Raw genomic sequence first — 19,751 nt, forward strand, 5'->3', positions numbered from 1 at the left:
AGCCTGTACTTTATTAGCTACAAGCAGATAACTGATGTCACTTGGTTGCCTTCAGAGAAAAATCTTCACTGAGCAACACAGCTGGACCAGTGAAAGGGGATGGGAGCAGTCAGGTTAGGGTCTCTCTCATAAATATACCTCTTATAGGAAATGAAATTAGGAAGATGGGTTGTACAGATCTCCCAAGGATACTTCCACTATTGCCCATAACAAATACCTAAAGGACTCTGTGATTATTCAGCTAATTAACTGATGCCATTTCTTTCGTAAGTTTATACTTAGGCAAATAGGATCGGCTCTACCAATCAAATAAAACCTACACCTACAAACCCAAGCCTGTTGCACCTGTATACTGAAGGATAGGGTGGGGACTCAGGGTACAGCTAATGCGATCAGAGGCTTTTACCTCTAGGTAGCCAGTTTGATGTCAGTTAAGGTTGATAGTGATTTAAAGGTGTGGCCATCTAATAGCTGTTTGATTAAATGAGTTGGCGGTGTTAGTCCAACCCTTAGTGGAATTGACATCAGAGCTGGCACTAGAGCTGGTTGGGAATTTTTCCCGCCCCCTGAGGAATTTTTTGACTTTTTGGCAAAAAAAAAAAAAAAAAAAAAAATTCAATTTAGAAATGTTGCCGCAATGTCTCATGGGAATTTGTAGTTCAGGTGCCTCATGCTCCCATTTTCCTCTATAGAGTGGATTCTTTTGCCAAACAGCATCACTCACCGTACACCATAGTCTCCTTTCTTGGTGAGGGGAGCTGATGGATCATGGGATTCCCTGCCTCTGGTGCATCATGGGAGATGTAGTGTGGCTATGGAGCCCAGCCCATAGGGGAGAATGGAGACATAAGGCAACCAAACTACAACTCTCATCAGCACCACAGTGGCATGTCTTAATTGAAATATTTTGTTTTCCTGGCACACAAATGGAAAACTGTAGATTTTTGGGCATTTGATTGTTTTGATGAAAAAAAAATCAAAATTTTCCTCAGAAAGCAGACACTTTTTGTGAAACATTCTGTTTAGTTGAAAATCCAATTTTTTGGGAGGAGAAAAACTATTTCAGCAGAAATTTTTTGACCGGCTGCAGTTGCGCTAGGCTTGTTTGCAGCTTCAGCAGAGAGACAAAGGATTAAATGAGACAAGGAGAATGAAATCTCTCTCCTTCAAAGGTGGTCCCTTTGCACTTCTATAACACCTTGCTTTGGAGGCTCTCCAAGTGCTTTATAGACACAAAGAGATTAATGAAGTCTCACATCACCCCGAGAGGCAAGGGGATTTTGTTATCTCTCTTGTACAGATGGGGAGGCTGAGGTCCATTGCATAGGGAGGTGGGGGAGAAGCTAGCATTGCTCCACCTAGCATTGGACCTGCTCTGTGCATTGGGGGGTTGCAATCTCCTGGGCTCTCAATCCGCTCACTGTCTTTCACAGGGACAAAAATTCACTTCAGAAAGAATAACAAACAGGTTGTGCTGTTGAGCCCTGGTTCATGAAGGTCTCATTTATTTAAGACAATTTAAGACTCATCTGTGCATCTTGGGATTCTTATAAGGTGGCGCCCAGGCAGTTTTTTGTGATCCAGTCCTTGTGTGTAACAGCAGTACAGCAGCAAACCAAAGGCTTTTATAAAGGTGATTTCATGTCCTTTTCCACTTTCCTAATTTCTACTTATGAAGTTCAAGTTTGTTTTTCCTCTTGCTCTCTTTATATTGGCAACGCAGCCTCAGAGACAGAGCTCTTGTACTCAAGCTGGCATAGAGCAGGCAGTGTACTGGCACGTCTTCAAAGTCAGGACACACGTAGTTGAGGGAGGTGATAGGCAACCTTCATTAAAGGGTTTTAATTATAGCCTCCTTTTGCAGCTTTATAACTTGGTCATAAACATTTGCTCTGGGATGAAACTAATACAAGAATCAGTTCATCCACTACTAAAATGCAGCCACTTGCAAGCTGAAATACAGAAGCCATATTGCACCATTTACGTGGCATAGCTTTTCTCAGGAGGGGGAGTGAAGAATAGCTTCTGCAATTCTGTTAACATGGGGAAGTTTAGGTCAGCAGAAGGCATTTAAGCTGGAATTTGCCAGGCCACATGGACTCCTCCTCCTACTCTGGAGAAAAGGGCCACAGGATCTTTAATGATGAAAATGGTCAGAGCTTTAATTTCCTATCCCATCTTAAAGCTAACAATTCCAGCAGTAGTGCCCACCCCCCACTTAATACCATGCCTGGGGCATTTGTTGACTTAAAAGAAAACACTGCTTATTGAGTTACCAACTCCAATCCCTGCAAAATATTAGCCCTGATTTTCAGTTCCTCTGTTATGCCCAAAGCTCAGGAGTTGTGGGTGGGGGGGAAGGTGGGAAGGAAACAGCTAGCTTTAAGCAATCTTCTCTCTCTCTGGGCCTTGGGGAACTGCCCAGCCTCTGGTATAAGTGTCCAGCCATCTCTAATGACAATTCTGTTTTGTGACAATTTTTGAGGTTTGGAAATTTGTTTTAGGTCCACACTGGAATGAAAGGAAAATTGTGTCAAAACATCCATTTTTGGACTGAAAAGATTAGGTTTTTGATCTTTTTCCTCTCTCTTTCTCAAGTCCACCCTGGACCTGAGAAACTGTCCTGTAGAAACCTCTATCTAAATTAAATATAGTTTCGCAAAGTATTTTGGTTTTGACAAAATGGCATCTTTTGATTAAAAAAAAGTGTAATAAAAAGTTTCCAGCCAGCTGTAGGTCGAGAGCAACCTCAGGGCTGTTGTAATCATTTGTGCTCTACTACCCATGGATTCCCCCTGTGCACCCTCAGAAGCAGGGAATAACTGTGTCCTCTGCTGGCCCTTGGCCCACCCTCTCTCTTCAACTCCTGCCATCTGTCTGCAATATGCTGTCTACACTGGGTGCTGATGTAAAGCCCTTACACCAGCTCCGCATTGGCCCAGGAAGCCTTCTTAGCAAGGGAATACTTGCAGGGGGCCATTTCTGCCAATTTACAGTGTAAAGTGGCCATAGTGTAACTGAAACCCAAGTCCTACATGTTTTGTATAATGACTGGTATAAAATGTGATGCTGGCCATCACGTTTCTTGAGCTCCTCTGCTTCCATTGACCCACTTGACTAGTGGTGAAGAGTAGCAGTGGCCTCTAGCTAAGTGCTCCCTGACCTTGCTATCACCCAACTTGCCAGGATGGCCTTGGTTTGGATCTGGAAATGAGTGTAGTAGTTTAACAAGAGATCCCTGTAGCTTTTTTTTTTTTTACCTTCTTGTGGATTTGGAGGGGAAGGACTGAGATCAGTAACTGAACAATGGCTTTTTTTCAGTTTGGGCGATTTCACAACGTGCAGTGCTGCTCACTGCATGCCCAGGCAAAGTGGGCCAGAGTCTTTTAGAACTGGCTTTGGCTCCTAGAGGGTGCGTGGCTTGGCAAGAGTAAAAGGAAGGGAGAGCGTTGCAGTGTGCCAGCAATTACGGGCAATGGGAGGAGGGCTGATAAGAGAAGTCTCTCCCAGTTCATTTCCTTTTATGGACTGAAATGAGTCTGACATGATCCTTCACAGTAAAGGTGCCAGGGAGTAAGGTAGAGCAGATTTTGGGAGACACTAGAGATATCCAGTGGGGATTTTCTAACATGAGTTATTTTGCTGGTATGTGCTGTGTTGTGCCACCCCTCCCACCCCCTCCAGACCCCACTTCTGCTTTAAAGATACACATATTTACTTAACAGTGATTGGGATTAGGGATTGATCCTCTTCCCACACTTCTAGCATCATCAGCTCCCTTGGAGGCACTGAGGCCATAATGGAGACAGACTGGATGCTAGAGGGTTTTCTTCTCATGCCTTTATTTTGGACTGGAATTCTCTTCCACCTCCATAATCCATCTGTTTATCAAGATGCGGAGGAAAGAGGTGTCTTTTCATGGACGAGATTACTGACAGCTTCCTGCAGGACCATACTGAAGTTCTAACTGGCCTGTGAGTAGTAATAAATCTAGTGGCCTTTTGACTGAGGCCAAATGTATAATCTTAACATTTATTTAGGAGATTCTCATAGACTCATAGACTCCAAGGTCAGAAGGGACCATTATGATCATCTAGTCTGACCTCCCGCGTGATGCGGGCCTCAAAAGCTGACCCACCCACTCCCGGAAGAATTCTCTCCCTTGACTCAGCTGTTGAAGTCCCTAAATCATGATTTAAAGACTTCAAATCGCTGAGAATCCTCCAGCCAGCAACCCCTTGAGGGGGGGAAAAGATATAATAGGGTTTTGTTTTTTCAGTTTCTAATAACTGATTCTTTTTTCACCTCTACTTTGCCCCACTCCAGAATTGCTATAGCGATTGAGACCTTTCCCCCTCTGTGATCCCAATTTCTGCTAACCCCAACACCTGTGAGCCTGCCCACAATCTAGTCTTTTTGTTTGAGTCTCACAAACCCACTACTTGGACTCCTGCCTGAGACAGTGTATTGCCTCAAAGGCCAAAATTCACCAGAGATCATACTCAGGACAACTTATTCCAGCCTAGGATTGAGCAGCAGCCCAGACAGAGAAGAACTGTGAGCAACAGGTCTTAGGGATGCTGACTGGGGCAGTTTCTTTCATTGAAGGGAGAGAAGCTTCCTGTTTTGAGGTGTGGTGCCCCATGGCACTGACTGCTCCTGATCTCTTTGTATTTCAAATGGACGCCTCAGATACCTGAGTGAGGACTTTCCCTCGCTCCCAGCAAGGGAGTATGTCTGTCATGATGCATATCTCTCATGCAGGCGACTCAGCCTATTCGCCAGTGTGCCTGGTGATCCTAATGCTTTCACTCATTGTCTTTCATTCTGTGATGAATTTTTGCTCCATCTAAATAAACCCATCCTTCCTCCCTTATAGCAGACAAGCATGTTTCCTGCACTCATCTTAGGACAGCTAGAAACTTCCACTAGGGGATGAAAGAGGGAGAGGTGAATATTGTTCCATCTTCTATCCCTTCTCCATAGATTCATAGATTCTAGGACTGGAAGGGACCTCGAGAGGTCATCGAGTCCAGTCCCCTGCCCACACGGCAGGACCAAATACTGTCTAGACCATCCCTGATAGACATTTGTCTAACCTACTCTTAAATATCTCCAGAGATGGAGATTCCACAACCTCCCTGGGCAATTTATTCCAGTGTTTAACCACCCTGACAGTTAGGAACTTTTTCCTAATGTCCAACCTAGACCTCCCTTGCTGCAGTTTAAGCCCATTGTTTCTTGTTCTATCCTTAGAGGCTAAGGTGAACAAGTTTTCTCCCTCCTCCTTATGACACCCTTTTAAATACCTGAAAACTGCTATCATGTCCCCTCTCAGTCTTCTCTTTTCCATACTAAACAAACCCAATTCTTTCAGCCTTCCTTCATAGGTCATGTTCTCAAGACCTTTAATCATTCTTGTTGCTCTTCTCTGGACCCTTTCCAATTTCTCCACATCTTTTTTAAAATGCGGTGCCCAGAACTGGACACAATACTCCAGCTGAGGCCTAACCAGAGCAGAGTAGAGCGGAAGAATGACTTCTCGTGTCTTGCTCACAACACATCTAGTTTATCAACTACATGTGCAGTCTGTCCCCCATTTAGGATCTACAGCTTCCATCCAGGCTCCAACTCATGAGCTCATGTTAGCCTCTCTGTGCACTGTACTCTAGGCAGACCTCACCTTCTATTAAAGCCTTTCCTGCCAGAAAGCCAGACAACAAACTGATCTTAATGGCAGAACTCTGGAAAATCCCTCTGAAAGCCTTCATTGTTTGCAATAGGAGGTCAAGTGACTCTTTCAGAGCACATCTAACCCCATCTATGGCTCAGCGTAATTGGGCGCAGAGACTTGGCAGCTGATGGAACTACACGGAGATTTATACGCAGGAAGCACATGGCTGTTTCAAGATGACACTTGAGATTCCTAGGCCAAACTGAGAGGTAAGGAGATCTAAGCTGTGTAATTTACACTTTTTTCTATGTTCTTAAGTTACGCTAATTTACAATACAGTAGACAGAGCTGATCAAATAATTGATAGCTGAAAAATCTGTAAACAAAAATCCATTTGTTTTGACCCAAATCTGAATTTTTTTTGTTTTTTCTCACCAAAACGAAAAACTGAAAACATGGTGTTCGGAGGACCAGCATTTGGGTAGAAGGAAATGACATTTTGAAATGAAACAGTGTGTTTCTAAATGAAATGTTGATACAGTTAGTTTAGAAAATGTCAAAATGAACCATTTTGACTTTTTTGAAATTGCTTTCCTCATATTTTATTCAGCCACAATGATTCGCTGGATTTGAACAGATTTGTGAATGGTTTCAGTCACCCCCAAACTGCATTTTTGGGCAAATTTGCTATTTGCCCCCAAAATTTCACCCATCTGTAACATTGGCCTCCTTGAGGCACTCGGCAATTAGTGATGTGTAACTTGGTCTCCCTTACAGTCAGTGATCCCAGTCCAGAGGTGATGAGAAAGGATGTATAATTTGCAAGTTTGGGGGAGGTGTAGGTTTGGTCAGCTTAAAGTCACCTTTGACTTTGGCTCTTAGATTGAAAGAAAGTTTGTTATAATCCTGAGTGAGTTCACCTCCCCACGCACCACACACTGACTGGATTTCTAAAGCACCTTTCTTCTAAGGACCTCAAAGTGCCTCACAAACCTGAACCGACCCTCACAGCACCCATGCAAGGCAAGGTGACATTATTATCCTCATTTTACAGGTGAGGAAAGCCAGGCACCTGGCAGGATGTGGTGTGGGAGAAGCTTACATTGCCATACCCAGTGTTGGACCTGCTCTGTGCATTTGAGAAGCCATTCACTTGGGCCAGCATGGGGAAAAAAATTACCTCAATCAGCAATATAGTAATAAAAGAAAATTGGTGCTGCTGCCTGCCTCATCTCCTTCCTGGTGATAGTGGGAAATGTTGATCTTTGTGAGGCTGTCTCAGCTCCATTGCACCTAACCCAACGCTCTTCTAACAAAACTGAGTCATGGTTTTTTGAAAATATCGGAGTATTTTTCACACATGACGCATACAATAATTACATGGTTCCCCTAATATTTTCTCCTCTATTTTATATAGTATATACAATAAGACCATGGCCCCAATAATCCTTTTGTTCCAAACAAAGCAAAAGGTTATATTATATCTTCACTGCAAAACTAGATTTATTTTTTTTCAGTGAAATAGCTGTCTCAAGTTACCTATCTTGATGTAAAAACAGACCTATTTTTGCATTGGAGACAAAGCTTCAGTTTAGATTGTATAAAAGAAAGAGTTGGTGAAAGGGAAAACTAACCTGCTTGCAAATAAACCTTCTGAAGCTGCAAATGAAAGTCTTGACAGTAGACCCCAGGCTTGCAGTCAAGCAGAACAAGCCAATGTAACCCTCCAGTTTCCTGCAGGCAACCATCCAAGGCAGAGGTATCACCAGTCTCTAAGAAGGTATTGGAGAAACTGACAGGCTCCGTACTGAGTTAGGAAAGCAAATAAAACCCACACCTAAGCCCAGGAATGCTTCAAGGAATGCACCTCCTTAATGCTTCCATTTCAGAGAGTGATCCAAGCTTTCCTAAAGTTTTAGGGGAGGAAGGGGATTCTGAGCAAGAGTTTGGGCCCATCTCTAGTGAATAAATTTCAGGGCTTAGCACCTCCACTGTTACCTGTCAGTTACAACATAAAGATGGATCTGAACAGCCTCAAATTTGTGCAAAGTTTTGCATCCAGTCTCAGATTTTGACTTTGGTGTTGGGGCCTATTTTGTTTCATGTCTCGGCATGTGGAAATTTCAGCTGGTTCTAATTGGCCAAGTAGGCAATAGAACAAAGCAAAGTCTCCTGGGCCACTAGGGCCTGGGGCTGCCAATAGAGAACAGGTGAGGGATTCTAAAGAAATCTACTGGAATTTCCAGTAGGGTATAACAAAGGAGCATTACAAGGAGGTGGGACCTATTTTAATTTAGTTGGACTTACCCTTAGGGGAAGTACCTAGGCTCCTTGCACTGCTGGAGCCCAGCACTTATCTTAGCTCCCATGTTGCTGTATAGTGTGTGTGCATTTGCTTGAGGTACTCATGATTTTATTTCACAGCAACATGCACAGAGATGACATTGCAACATACAAAATATTGTTGGTATTTTTTTGTTTTAATACTATTAGAATGCAGCCAATTATACTTAAAGTGGATCACACGGTTGGGTAAAATGCCAGATCTAATTGCAGTAAACCTGTGCCTCTTGTTACAGAGGCAGGTCATCATCATACTTGTCACTCCAAAGCGGCAGCCAAGACCTAATGATGTCACTTATCTCAAATAGTGCCCTGGGAATACAGGGTATTGACAGGGACCATTGTATCAGGCAGTGTTCAAGTGCTTGCCTACGCTCTCCCCATTCACATTTGGGGTTGTTCCTTAGATTCCACTTGGTCATATTGTCACCAGTCTTTGCTACCCCAGCTCGAGTTCGATTCAGAGTACCTAGTATTTTCTTTCGAGGTCAGTGCCTAGCAGAAGTTGTTCTATAGGAATCGGTTGTCCAAGATCACTGGCATTTCTAGCTATTTGGTTACTCTGTAGCCTTCCACAGTGATATCTTTGGGGTAAGGGATTTTCAGAGGCTCCTTCTGGACTTCAGCCTCTTGGTTCAATGTTGAATACTTACTGAGTCAGGTGAAGTATAGAGGAAAGTTTAAAGTACCATTCTGCTCTGAATAGTGATGACATAAACACTGGCTCCTTCTAAATCAACCAATCTGCTCCCTCTGTGTATTCAGAGTATTATCTGCTGACTTTAGTGATACAACTATTCTTTAATGCTTCTTAGGCCTGCAGGCCTGACACACCCAAAAGAGACTGAACTGTGGGTTCGGTTCCTTTTGGTGCATCATCAACAGAATGGCTTATTGAGTTCCAGTCAATTCCACCTCTGCAAACCTACTGCAGGCCACAGAGCTAATTAATTAATTGGCTTGCAGAACTTTTATTACTGATGATGATGTGCAAGAAAGAAAGAACCTTGCATGACTCTCAGATCCCAGGTTGAGTTTGCAGAAGAACCCCCCACCCCCATATGTCTTTACTTGCAAATAGAGAACGTTTGATCTGGAGTAATTAAATCTGAACACAGAACACCCTTTCTCTACCACGCAATGCTATTTGTATACAGACAATTGTCAGGATACAATCACACTTTAGGCGATGCACTGATGACCAGATTTTCAAAAGTTCTCAGCACCTAAGTCAAGGCCAGATTTTCAAAAGAGTTTACCTAACATGATGACCTAGCATCAAATTTTATCTACAACTTTGGCTCTCATCATTCATCACCTTGGCACAAAAAGTGGGAATATGCTAATAAAATTTGCAGATGACACAAAGTTGGGAGGTATTGCCAATATGGAGGACTGGACTATCATACAAGAAGATCTGGAGGACCTTGAAACGGGAGTAATAGAAATGGGATGAAATTTAATAGTGCACAGTGCAAGGTCATGCACTTTGGGACTAACAAATATCCCAAAACTGGATGAGGCAGAACCAGAAGAGAAAATAAGTTTAATTGAAGCATCTGCTGCTGCTCACTTTGCATTGTCACTTTAAAGTGTGGTTTCTAATATTGCTAACAATAACACAGGGGACATGGGGAGCCAACAATATTTGGGACTAACAACAATTTTTGTTATAAGCTGGGAACATATATCAGTTGGAAACAGCAGAGGAGAAGAAAGACCTGGGTGTATTGGTGGATCACAGGCTGACTATGAGCTGCCAATGTGATGCAGCAGTGAAAAAAGCTAATGGAATCCTAGGATGCATTAGGCAAGTTATTTCCAGTAGAGATAGGGAAGTGTTATTGCCATTATACAAGGCACTGGTGAGATCTCATCTGGAATACTGTGTGCAGTTCTGGTCTCCTATGTTTAAGAAAGATGAATTCAAACTGGAACAGGTGCAAAGAAGGATGATCAGAGGAATAGAGAACCTACCTTATGAGAGGAGACTTAAGGAGCTTGGCTTGTTTAGCCTAACCAAATGAAGACTGAGGGGAGATATGATTGATCTCTATAAATACATCAGAGAGATAAATACCAGGGAGGGAGAGGGAAGTTTAGATCTATACCCACTCTCAAATCTGAACTTTGCTAATTAGAACAAGCCTGAGGTGCAAATATCACAGCCCCAAACCCAGACAGGAGATAAAAAAACATAACCTCTCTCTCAACGTCCCCTCTCCAAAACAAACACCAGCCAAGCAAACCAACCAGCCAAGGTTGGCTTAGAAAAAAAAGCCAATTAAGAGCCATTATAAGGCAACAAGGTAACATACTTGCTCTATGGCTTATGCTGTTGACAGTAGTTCACAAGAGATATTTTTCAGTGAAAGGACATTGGGTTCATAAGCCATGATACAATTTCAATTGAATTATGATCCCATTATAGAGCTTTACTTTCACTCACAGTAAAACAGGATCTAGCCTCCAACGCGCTGTGCAACGTATTGCTGAATACAAAATACCTGCTGGGTTTTCTTGCATAGCCACTGCACTACCAAGAACTCGCTTATTGCTTATAAAACCTTTGGAACTACCTTGAGTGTGAAAGGTGGCAAATAAATCTTAACAACCCCTTTTTCTTTTCAGATGATCAGTAAACAAACAGGGTGGAGACCTCTGCTCAGAGAGTGGGGATCTTGGGACCTTTCGCTTCCCTGAAAAGGAGCGATCTTATTTTGAAAGGTCTATTTTAATAACACTGTTACACCATTACAATCCCAAATTCAGTCTGTCTTGGGACAATCTTGGGGTAAGGTTTGAAAGGAGGCAAGGATTCCTAGGCTGCCATGAGAATTTACTGCCATGGTAAATTCCTCTTTTGGAAGTAAAGGGATGCAGGCAGCAGAGTGACGTAGCGGAAGGGCAAAGACCAGGGCTCCTTTCCAAAGGAAAATGGGTTCTGGTCTGGATGATCGGATTTCTTTGCTATCTGGCTTCATAACAATCATGGAATGGAGGAGTGCGAGATACGTGTGTGTGAGGGGGGGAAAGCAGGCATCATGTGTAATCAAGAGACAAGACAAGCCTTACTAAGTTGTATTAAGGTTGATAGGCTAAGATCATCTTTCAGAGGGCATCACGTTTATTGCTAGCGAAGTCTGAGTTCATTACTCTAGTACCACCTCTCTTAACTTTCTGGAAGGTGCTTTTTACTATATCATTAGAGCAGGCTCACCTGTGGCCTGATCCCCTGCCTACTGAAGGCAGTGTCAAAACTCCCATTTAATTCAGTGTTGCAGTATTTGGTCCTCAATGATGACAGGTTTCCATTAACACTATGTTGGCTTTCAAGTAATAGTTTCCACCCTTTTTAGCTGGTAAGTTACAGCATTTCTTGCTTTCTCCAGATTATATACTGAAAGAGGGTATCTTAGGGCTTGTCTACACAGCAAGTCAGTGTGTGACAAGCCAGGGTGTGAATCTACAATGCACACTAGCCTGTGGTGCACTAACTGGCTATCTAGACACTGCTACTGCACATAAAAGTTCCACTGTGCGTTTTAATGTACTCCTGTTTCACACTCCTGATTCAAACAGGAGTATATCAAAGGGGAGTTTGTCAAAGCACACTACAGAACCTTTAGTGTGCAGTAGCAGTGGCCACATGGTGAGTTAGTGAGTGTGCTGTAGATTCACACCCTGGTTTGCTGCGAACTAACATACCAGGCAGACAAGCCCTTAGACAGCGTATTTAAGTAGGGTATTTATAAAAACAACCAACCTCCCAACCCCCATTGATTGTGGTCAAATTCAAGTTTGGGAAAGCATATTCTTCTTAGTTAAATTCACCTGCACTCTCAATTGGATATAGTATTCCTAAATTAGAGCCAATCCTCTCAGGTGTTGAGCACCCTCAACTTCCATTGATTACAGTGGGAGATGAGTTGGTCCATTTCCATGGTGGGTAAAGAGATACCCCTATGCAGATTGTGGATTTTTATAGCTGAAAATTGCTACTCGAGGTCATTCTCACAGCCTGTGACTTCCATAGTGGAATTAGCCATTGCAGCTTCTGCAATCTACCAGATAAAATTGATTTGGTAACTTTTCAAGGCAGGCAGGCAGGCATACTGCAACTCCCATCTTTCCTTGCCAGCATTTCAGGGTTGAGTCTGTAGGGGGAGGGCAGGGTGTTGTAACATGACTGAGTAGAGTGTCTTTTAGTTTTTGTGGACAAGTCTTGTAAGTGGAAAATTTGCCTTTAGGAGAAGCTATTGCATTAAAATATTGTATTGCACATTTTGGATTTTTAATGGCGTGCTTTAGAGTACGTGTACACAGGGACAAAATATCTGCGGCATGGCCACAGCTGGCCTGGATCAGCTGACTTGGGCTTGTGGGGCTCGGGCTGCAGGGCTAAAAATCATTGTGTAGGTGTTCTCAGGCTCGGGCTGGAACCTGAGCTCTGGGACCTTCCCCCCTCACAGGCTGCAGCCTGTCAATATAGCGCTTTTTCAGCCCTAGAGCCTGAGCCTTATGACCCCGAGTCAGCTGACCCAGGCCAACCGCAAGTTTTTTACCCCTGTGTACACATAACCCTAGATGCCAGGAGTTTCCTAGAACTCTGGAAAGATGACAGAGATATTTAAATAAATAAATACATTAAAAAAACCCAAGGTTTACATACATTTGACATTCAAGCAAAGAGACAAGAGAGAAGCCCGTTAAAACAACTGCCATCTAAAGGATCCCTAAGGAATTGCAGCTTTTTCATTAACCTCGCTGGACTTTCAACTCCTCATTAAACATGATAACTTGAGAACTGACTTTGCAGGTCCTTCCTCACAGGGGCAAACCTCACGCTGAAGTCATTAGGGGAGAAATCCTGGCCTCATTGAAGTCAATGGCAAAACTTCCAATGACGTCAATGGAGCCAGAATATCACCCTAGGAGTTCAGGCAGCACAGGGAGTGCAGAAAACAGTCTCTTAAATGCGTCATCAGCAACACTTACGCAAACATGTACCAGTATTTACAACCTGAGGCTGTGTGGGTGGCTAGAAACATCAGTGAGGTGGCACCTCTGAACTTGGCCTATCAGTGTTTTTAATTTTACCTTCTATTTTGTTGATATTGTTTGTTTTTGTCTGTTTGGACTATACCTTCACATAAAGCAAACCCATAGTTGTGTGTGTGTGTGTGTCTGTGTGTATGCCCCCACATGCATGTTTATGTGGTACACATTTCTCTGGAAATAAACTGAGGCTCAGTGAATTGCCCATGGAATGCACATTCCATGCCAGATTTTCCAAACTGGAAAGTCTTTTATTTTTTATAAGAAAACCCTCTTTCTTCTCAGTCTCCGCCTCCGCAGTTTACCAAAACAATGTAGTCATTCTGATAATTTAATCTCCCCTTTTATGAGTCACATTGGCATGTGTGACTCAAGAGCTTTCCATTTCCAAAGGAGGGAAGAAGTCCCAAACTTCCTGACTTTATGGATGACAAATGGTCTTGTAGGTGTCTCTAGCACTGGCATTCCATCTCCCCTCCCTCCCGTTTTTTTAACATGCAATCCTTAAAGGGAGTCTTTTACCTTTATCATCTTCCTGTAGTGTTTACAGAAAGCTGCACTAAGCTGTGGAAAAGAGTTTAAACCATTGTAGATATAAAAATGTTTAAAAGCCTAAAAGAGCTGTTTAATTCTAACTTGAGCTTTGGCTTTTCAAGTTGCTATCTGCATAGTGAAAAATGTTTCCACCTAGAATTTACTTTTCAGCCTATTGTTTGCAGAGCAAACAATGTGTGTGCTCAACAATCAGCAACATGAATAGTTTTTATTTACCTGGACAGGGGTGCCATATGGGAATTCTACTTTCTCACTGCTCTGGGTTGCCACTGTCGGATTACTGGAACTGATGAGCACTGGTGAGCTGATTTCCAGTGTCTGCCGCTCTGTGGGTGAGTGGACCATCCTGTTGAGTGAATTCAAGGCATTCGTGATAGAAAATGGTTTCAGGCTCTTCCTCCTAGATTCTGACACCTTGCGGAAGGTTGGTGACTCTGTGCCTTTCGCTCTGGGAGAGGCTGTCCTTAAGGGTGATGAATATTTAAACGGGGAGGATCGGTGGCTTTTCTTTGTCTGGAGGAGTTGTCTTGCAGTCATGTTTGGCTGGGACAGAAAGAAGAGAAGTTTTATGGCACCATCTCAGAAGCTAAGCTTTGCATAGACCCCAAACCCAGTGAGCATAGACCCACATTTTATACCTCATCCTAACAAGGAGCATAGCTGAGTTTGGGCTTCAGATGACATTATGGTTAATCTTTGCAATTGAGTGGCTCAGCTTTGTCATATTTTCAGTGACAAATCCCAGAGGAAAAATTACTAACACAAGGCTGACCACCAAATTAAAATGGATCGGAAGAAGTCTGTCACCAAGACACCATCTGATTAAGCTTGGATGTCTGGTTCTCTCTCCAGTTGGAGTCTCACAGAAAAGTATGGCTTCCTTTCCTGTCAAAACTTGAGACTCACAGAGATGAATAAGAATGCATCTCAGCTGGTTTCTTCCACTCAGCTCCGGTACACATGATAAATGGAACACCAAATTACAATGGACTAATGGGCACATCTTCCTTAATTGCTTTGTGTTGGCAAGATTGGGCGCATTTCACAGCAGGGGGTCACGTCTCTCCAACTGATATGAAGGCCTTCATATGGAGAAGTCCTCAGTGAAGTTAGCTTTATGAGCTGTGTTGTCTCCATTCAGTTAGGTCAGTTTAGACCAGTGGTTCCCAAACTTGTTCCGCCGCTTGTGCAGGAAAAGCCCCTGGCAGGCTAGGCCGGGTTGTTTACCTGCTGCGTCTGCAGGTTTGGCCGATCGCGGCTCCCAGTGGCCGCGGTTCGCTGCTCCTGGCCAGTGGGAGCTGCTGGAAGCGGCGGCCAGTATGTCCCTTGGCCCACGCCACTTCCAGCAGCTCCCATTGGCCTGGAGCAGTGAACCATGGCCACTGGGAGCCATGATCGGCTGAACCTGTGGACGCGGCAGGTAAACAACCCAGCCCGGCCCGCCAGGGGCTTTCCCTGCACAAGCGGCGGAACAAGTTTGGGAACCCCTGGTTTAGACCAAAACATTCACAGCATGATCCTGCTCCCATTGAAAGAAGTAGGATTTTTACCACTGATTTTAAGGGGAGCAGAGTCAGACCCTCAGTTTACATAGAGACTAAGGCATATCTACACGTACAGTGCTGCAGCGGCGCCGCTGCACCGGTGAAGACGCTCTGTGCTGATGGGAGAGAGCTCTCTCGTTGGCATAATAAAACTACCTCCGTGAGCAGCAGAAGCTATGTCAGCAGGAGAAGCTCTCCCACCGACATAGCCCTGTCCACACCGGCACTTATGTCGGTGTAACTTATATCACTCAGGGGGTGGTTTATTCACACCCCTGAGCAACGTAAGTTCCGCCACCATAAACTAGTGTAGAAATAGCCTGTATTTCAACAGGGTTTCTTAGAAACTGCTTATTACCTCAATATTAATATCAAAGGGCATGTGGTGGCAATGTTTCTTACCACAATGGCTGCCAAAGAAATTAATCATGATTTACTGCTGACATTAAAGAATTGCAAAACTTTGAGATTCTCGCCCACTCATTTGAAGCAGTATGCCTAATGCCTAGGATGAAAAATAATCAATCTAGCATGGAACAGGTAATTGCCCCTACAGTATCATCATTTAGGTTGTTTTTATATTCCCTCCTCCTCAATCCCAAAGACACATTCTTAAAACAAGATTTAAAACAGGTACTGTGTATGTGCTATACATATATTAGACTCCTCTCCAAGTACTTACAGAAATAAGTGTTATGTATAATATTGTAATTTCTGTAAGTAATTAGAGATGAGTCTAAAACCAAAACCATTTATCTGAAATTCCCCTAACACTAGGTGTTTGGTTAAAGTGGAATACAGATCTGATTATTGTCTGTAAAGCCAAAGCCAAAAGAAGTCCTGTATCTCCCAAACTAGCCCTAGGTTTGCCCTTCCCATAATCAATGTCTAATTCCCCAGTGATGTAATTAATTTATTCCAGCTAATGCCAGATTAAGTAAGTAATTACCTGAGTCAAAATTATTTCATGAAATGAAGAGACATTTTACAAAATCTATTAGAACTTCAAGTAATATTTTTACTAGTGTCTGTCTATAAAGTAATTGTGGAATAAGTAACAAATGTTTTCTGTAATTAATTTAATAATATCTCCATTTGTGTCTAGGTATTTTGATTTGTTTGTGTGCTATTTACAGTTTATAGCCCAAGCTAAATTTAGGGAGATCATTAATGACCAATTCAGTATTAAACAAAAAATGTTGTGACTGGGGAAAGACTAGATGGCCAAGGAGATTGATAATGCACTAAATCTCTCTAAATCTCTCTCTCTAAATCTCTGCTTCAAATTTGGGGCAGGTTGGTAGTGACTTAAGGCTGTTACTATCTGATAGATGTTTTGTGCTTTATGGAAAATCAGTTGGTTGATCTCATTACAGTTTCTAGTGGAACTGTATTAATAGAGCTGATCAAAAAAGGCAAGTCTAGTTTGTCAAAAAATTAGAAAGGAATGAAAATTTTCCATGACATTTTTTGGATTTATTTTTTTTGCCAAAAATTTGTTTGAAATAAAATTTTGAAAAACATTTGAAAAATGTTATTTTGATGGGGAAAAACAACCCTATTTCATTTTTTCCCACTGGAAATGATGAGTAGCGGGGGAGTGAACGTGAAAGAAAATGTCCCTCCCCCCATAAACAACACAAAACAAAATGGAACTTGGATGAATAATTTTGAGAATTTTCACTTAACATTTTTTGATCAAAAAATGATTTTTTTCCCCATGAAAGTGTTCAGTTTGGTTGAAAGCGTCCCCCCATTTAAAATAGAATTTCAATTTCAATTTCGCAACTATTTCTAATTATTAACATCACAAAACCCATCATGTCACCCTCACCCTTATTCATAGTGTCAGCAAAATGCCAAGAACTGAATAGGCCATGAAGACTGAATTACCCCTTCATTGGTAGTTGTGGTCCCTCCAGTTAGGAGGTGAGATACATTGACAGGGCAGTGTTTGAGAGTATCTCCTTAGCTTCCAACCACCATTCTTCACTTAAATGAGATGTAACAGAAACCAGAGAATACCCTCCAGGATCATGGACCACATGAGGAGCATCATTCAGTATGGTGGGAGTGAATACACGTGTCAACTACTTACTGTGGTAATGGATTGAATAAATATTTTTGAATGTGCTTCACTTACCTCCACAAACAAGATGGGGAAGATCCCTATTTTATCACCTAACTTGCCCTCTGCCCAGTTCTCATCAACTCTGCTAATCACTGTGATGATATCACCCTGAAATGCAGAAGCATATTGTTACCAACCTTCCCATCTGGGATAGGCAGATAGTATGTGTAAAGATGGGGTTGACCCGTAATTGCTGCAAAGCAAAAATCATTAAGCAGCCTCAGAGAACACAGGTCTTCAGCAAAGCTCTTTGGCACATGCGTAGCCTTAAGTACATGTTTAAGACCATCTCTATTCAGCTCTATGCTTAGTGTGCATTTAACTTAACTTTAAATGCTTTGCTAAATCAGGACCATGAAACCAAAAATAATGGAAAATGCATGAAAAGCAAGTGAGCTTATGAGTTTTAAAAAGACTTCTTTCATGTGGAAATTCTTCTTTAATTACTACGCATGAATAAAATAAGGAAAATGGCATTTCAGATATGTACCAAATATAAACCATTATAAGTTTCCAGGCAACTGGCACTGTACTGCTAAGAAACTCCTATAAACCAATATTTCAAGAGTTGAAATATCTTAATATTATTGGACCTGCAGTACTTCAAATACTCTGGAGCAAAACTAGTTTTGTATTGACTGGTGGCTAAAAATCCTTTGGAAAGATCCATTTTCTGTGCAACCCAGCAGAAATGAAATGTTATTCATTTTTAATATACTTGTATTTGATCTTTTTAAAATACCTGCTGGGAGAAAAAGTCCAAAAATGCATGGGACCAAACTCATATTTTTCTTTCCTTTGAATGAATTTGAAGTTTTAGAGTAAAAGTTGATTGAGTCTCAAATTCCAATTGAGAGCAGAATGGTCTTGGCCTAATTCCCCTCTGGCCTGCATCACTTGCATCTATGCAAAGTGGGTAGATGAGGATTCCATTACAGTTTGGTAGAACTTTGCTTTCCTTTTGCGCAGGTGTAAATGACTCCACAAGATGAAGGAGAGGGGATAATCGGGCCCCCTTTCCAGATGTTTCTTTTAATAATAATACATTGCACTTTGATAGCGCTTGTCATCTGGACTGTGACTTAAATCACTGCATAAACATCCAGGGCCAGATTGTGGTTCACTCTGAATGGGTGCACAGAACCACTCCTTTCTTGCATCACCCATAAGGGTCTTGTCACAACTGCAGTGCCTGGGTTCTGCTGACTACTAGCACCCACTGGGGTGCAAATAACCTCAGGAGGGGAATAGAGCAGCAGAGAGGAGGGTATGCAGTGTATGCTGAGCTTTGAATCCTCCTGCTGCAGTTGGGTGCACAGAGGGAGCTTCCTAGACCTCGTGCAGCCTGATGGGTGATATTAAAGGGAATCACTGCAGCAGCTGGTATCCTTCGGTGAGAACATACAATGTGAGCTGTCTGACTAACATTGCAAGGGACGGGGATGTGAGTGAGTGAGTGAGTGTGTTGTCCCCTCCTCGAAGAAGCATCTGCCTGTTTTATATGTACGATAACGCTCCGTGTGCTAACTGAGCTGTAGGCGTGGAAATGGAGTGCTGTCTCCAAAAGCAAATAAATAGAATGAGTAAGCAGTGAAACAAAGACAAATAAAGCAAAAAAGAAAACAAAACCAGACGGCATGAAAGAGAGGAAAGCATCTGCAGTTAAAAAATATTGTTGGCTCCCCGTGTCCCCTGTGTTATTGTTAGCAATATTAGAAACCACACTTTAAAGTGACAATGCAAAGTGAGCAGCAGCAGATGCTTCAGTGAAACTTACTTTCTCTTCTGGTTCCGCCTCATCCCAGTTTGAGATAACAGCTGGTTTTTGGATATTTGAACTTTCTTCCCCCCAGCCTTCCCCTCACCCAGCCCTATCCATCAAGCCTCTTAATTTTGTCCTTAAGCCACTCTAGAGAACTGCTTGTTTTTGTCACTGATTAGCAACAGCACTAGGGGCTGAGTTGCCAAGTGAAAGGAAAAACAGGTGACTTTTCTGTTAGGACATCAGAGCCCGTAGGCGTTGGTTTCTCAGCTAGATTCAATATGCTTCACCTAATTTTGACATACTAGGAAGTGTTGACATTGCTGTGAAGCACAGTTACCTTGAAAAATATCTCCTCTAAAAGGAATAAATGTAAGTCCTGTAATTTCAGTAGAATACCATGACAGATGGCAAATGTCTGTAGAACCATGCAGGTGTTGCTTCACTAATGTATGTTCCTAAAGGAATGGTTGAATATGTTGATGGTGCATAGATGACCTCTGTCCCCTGACTATTAAGTCATTCTCCTTTTATTATATAACTAAACATCTTTCAAGGCAAACCCTCCCATTTTAGGGAGGGAATAATGCAGCTAATCGGTTATTAGCTAATTGACTAAAGGAGCATTGTTGAGAAGTTAAAACAAAGGACTGAACATCAGGCTTCTGGGTTCTGTTTCCACCT

At 42.5% G+C, this 19,751-nt stretch overlaps 1 protein-coding gene across 4 annotated transcripts in view; it reads right to left on the reverse strand.

The window, feature by feature from the left end:
- SH3RF2 (SH3 domain containing ring finger 2) overlaps window positions 1-19,751 on the reverse strand; it is an 84,969-nt gene that overhangs the window by 29,957 nt on the left and 35,261 nt on the right. For 3 of the 4 annotated variants that reach the window (XM_005310451.5, XM_042850859.2, XM_005310454.5), the window contains exons 4-5: window positions 17,318-17,413; window positions 13,847-14,173 (exon numbers count right to left, since the gene is read on the reverse strand). In XM_005310451.5, coding sequence (XP_005310508.2) covers window positions 13,847-14,173; window positions 17,318-17,413 — 423 coding nt within the window. The remainder of the gene's footprint in view (window positions 1-13,846; window positions 14,174-17,317; window positions 17,414-19,751) is intronic. The other variant, XM_042850860.2, reaches the window with a different exon arrangement.

The sequence above is a fragment of the Chrysemys picta genome, chromosome 8 (assembly GCF_011386835.1).
Source record: "Chrysemys picta bellii isolate R12L10 chromosome 8, ASM1138683v2, whole genome shotgun sequence".
Taxonomy (NCBI): Eukaryota; Metazoa; Chordata; order Testudines; family Emydidae; genus Chrysemys; species Chrysemys picta.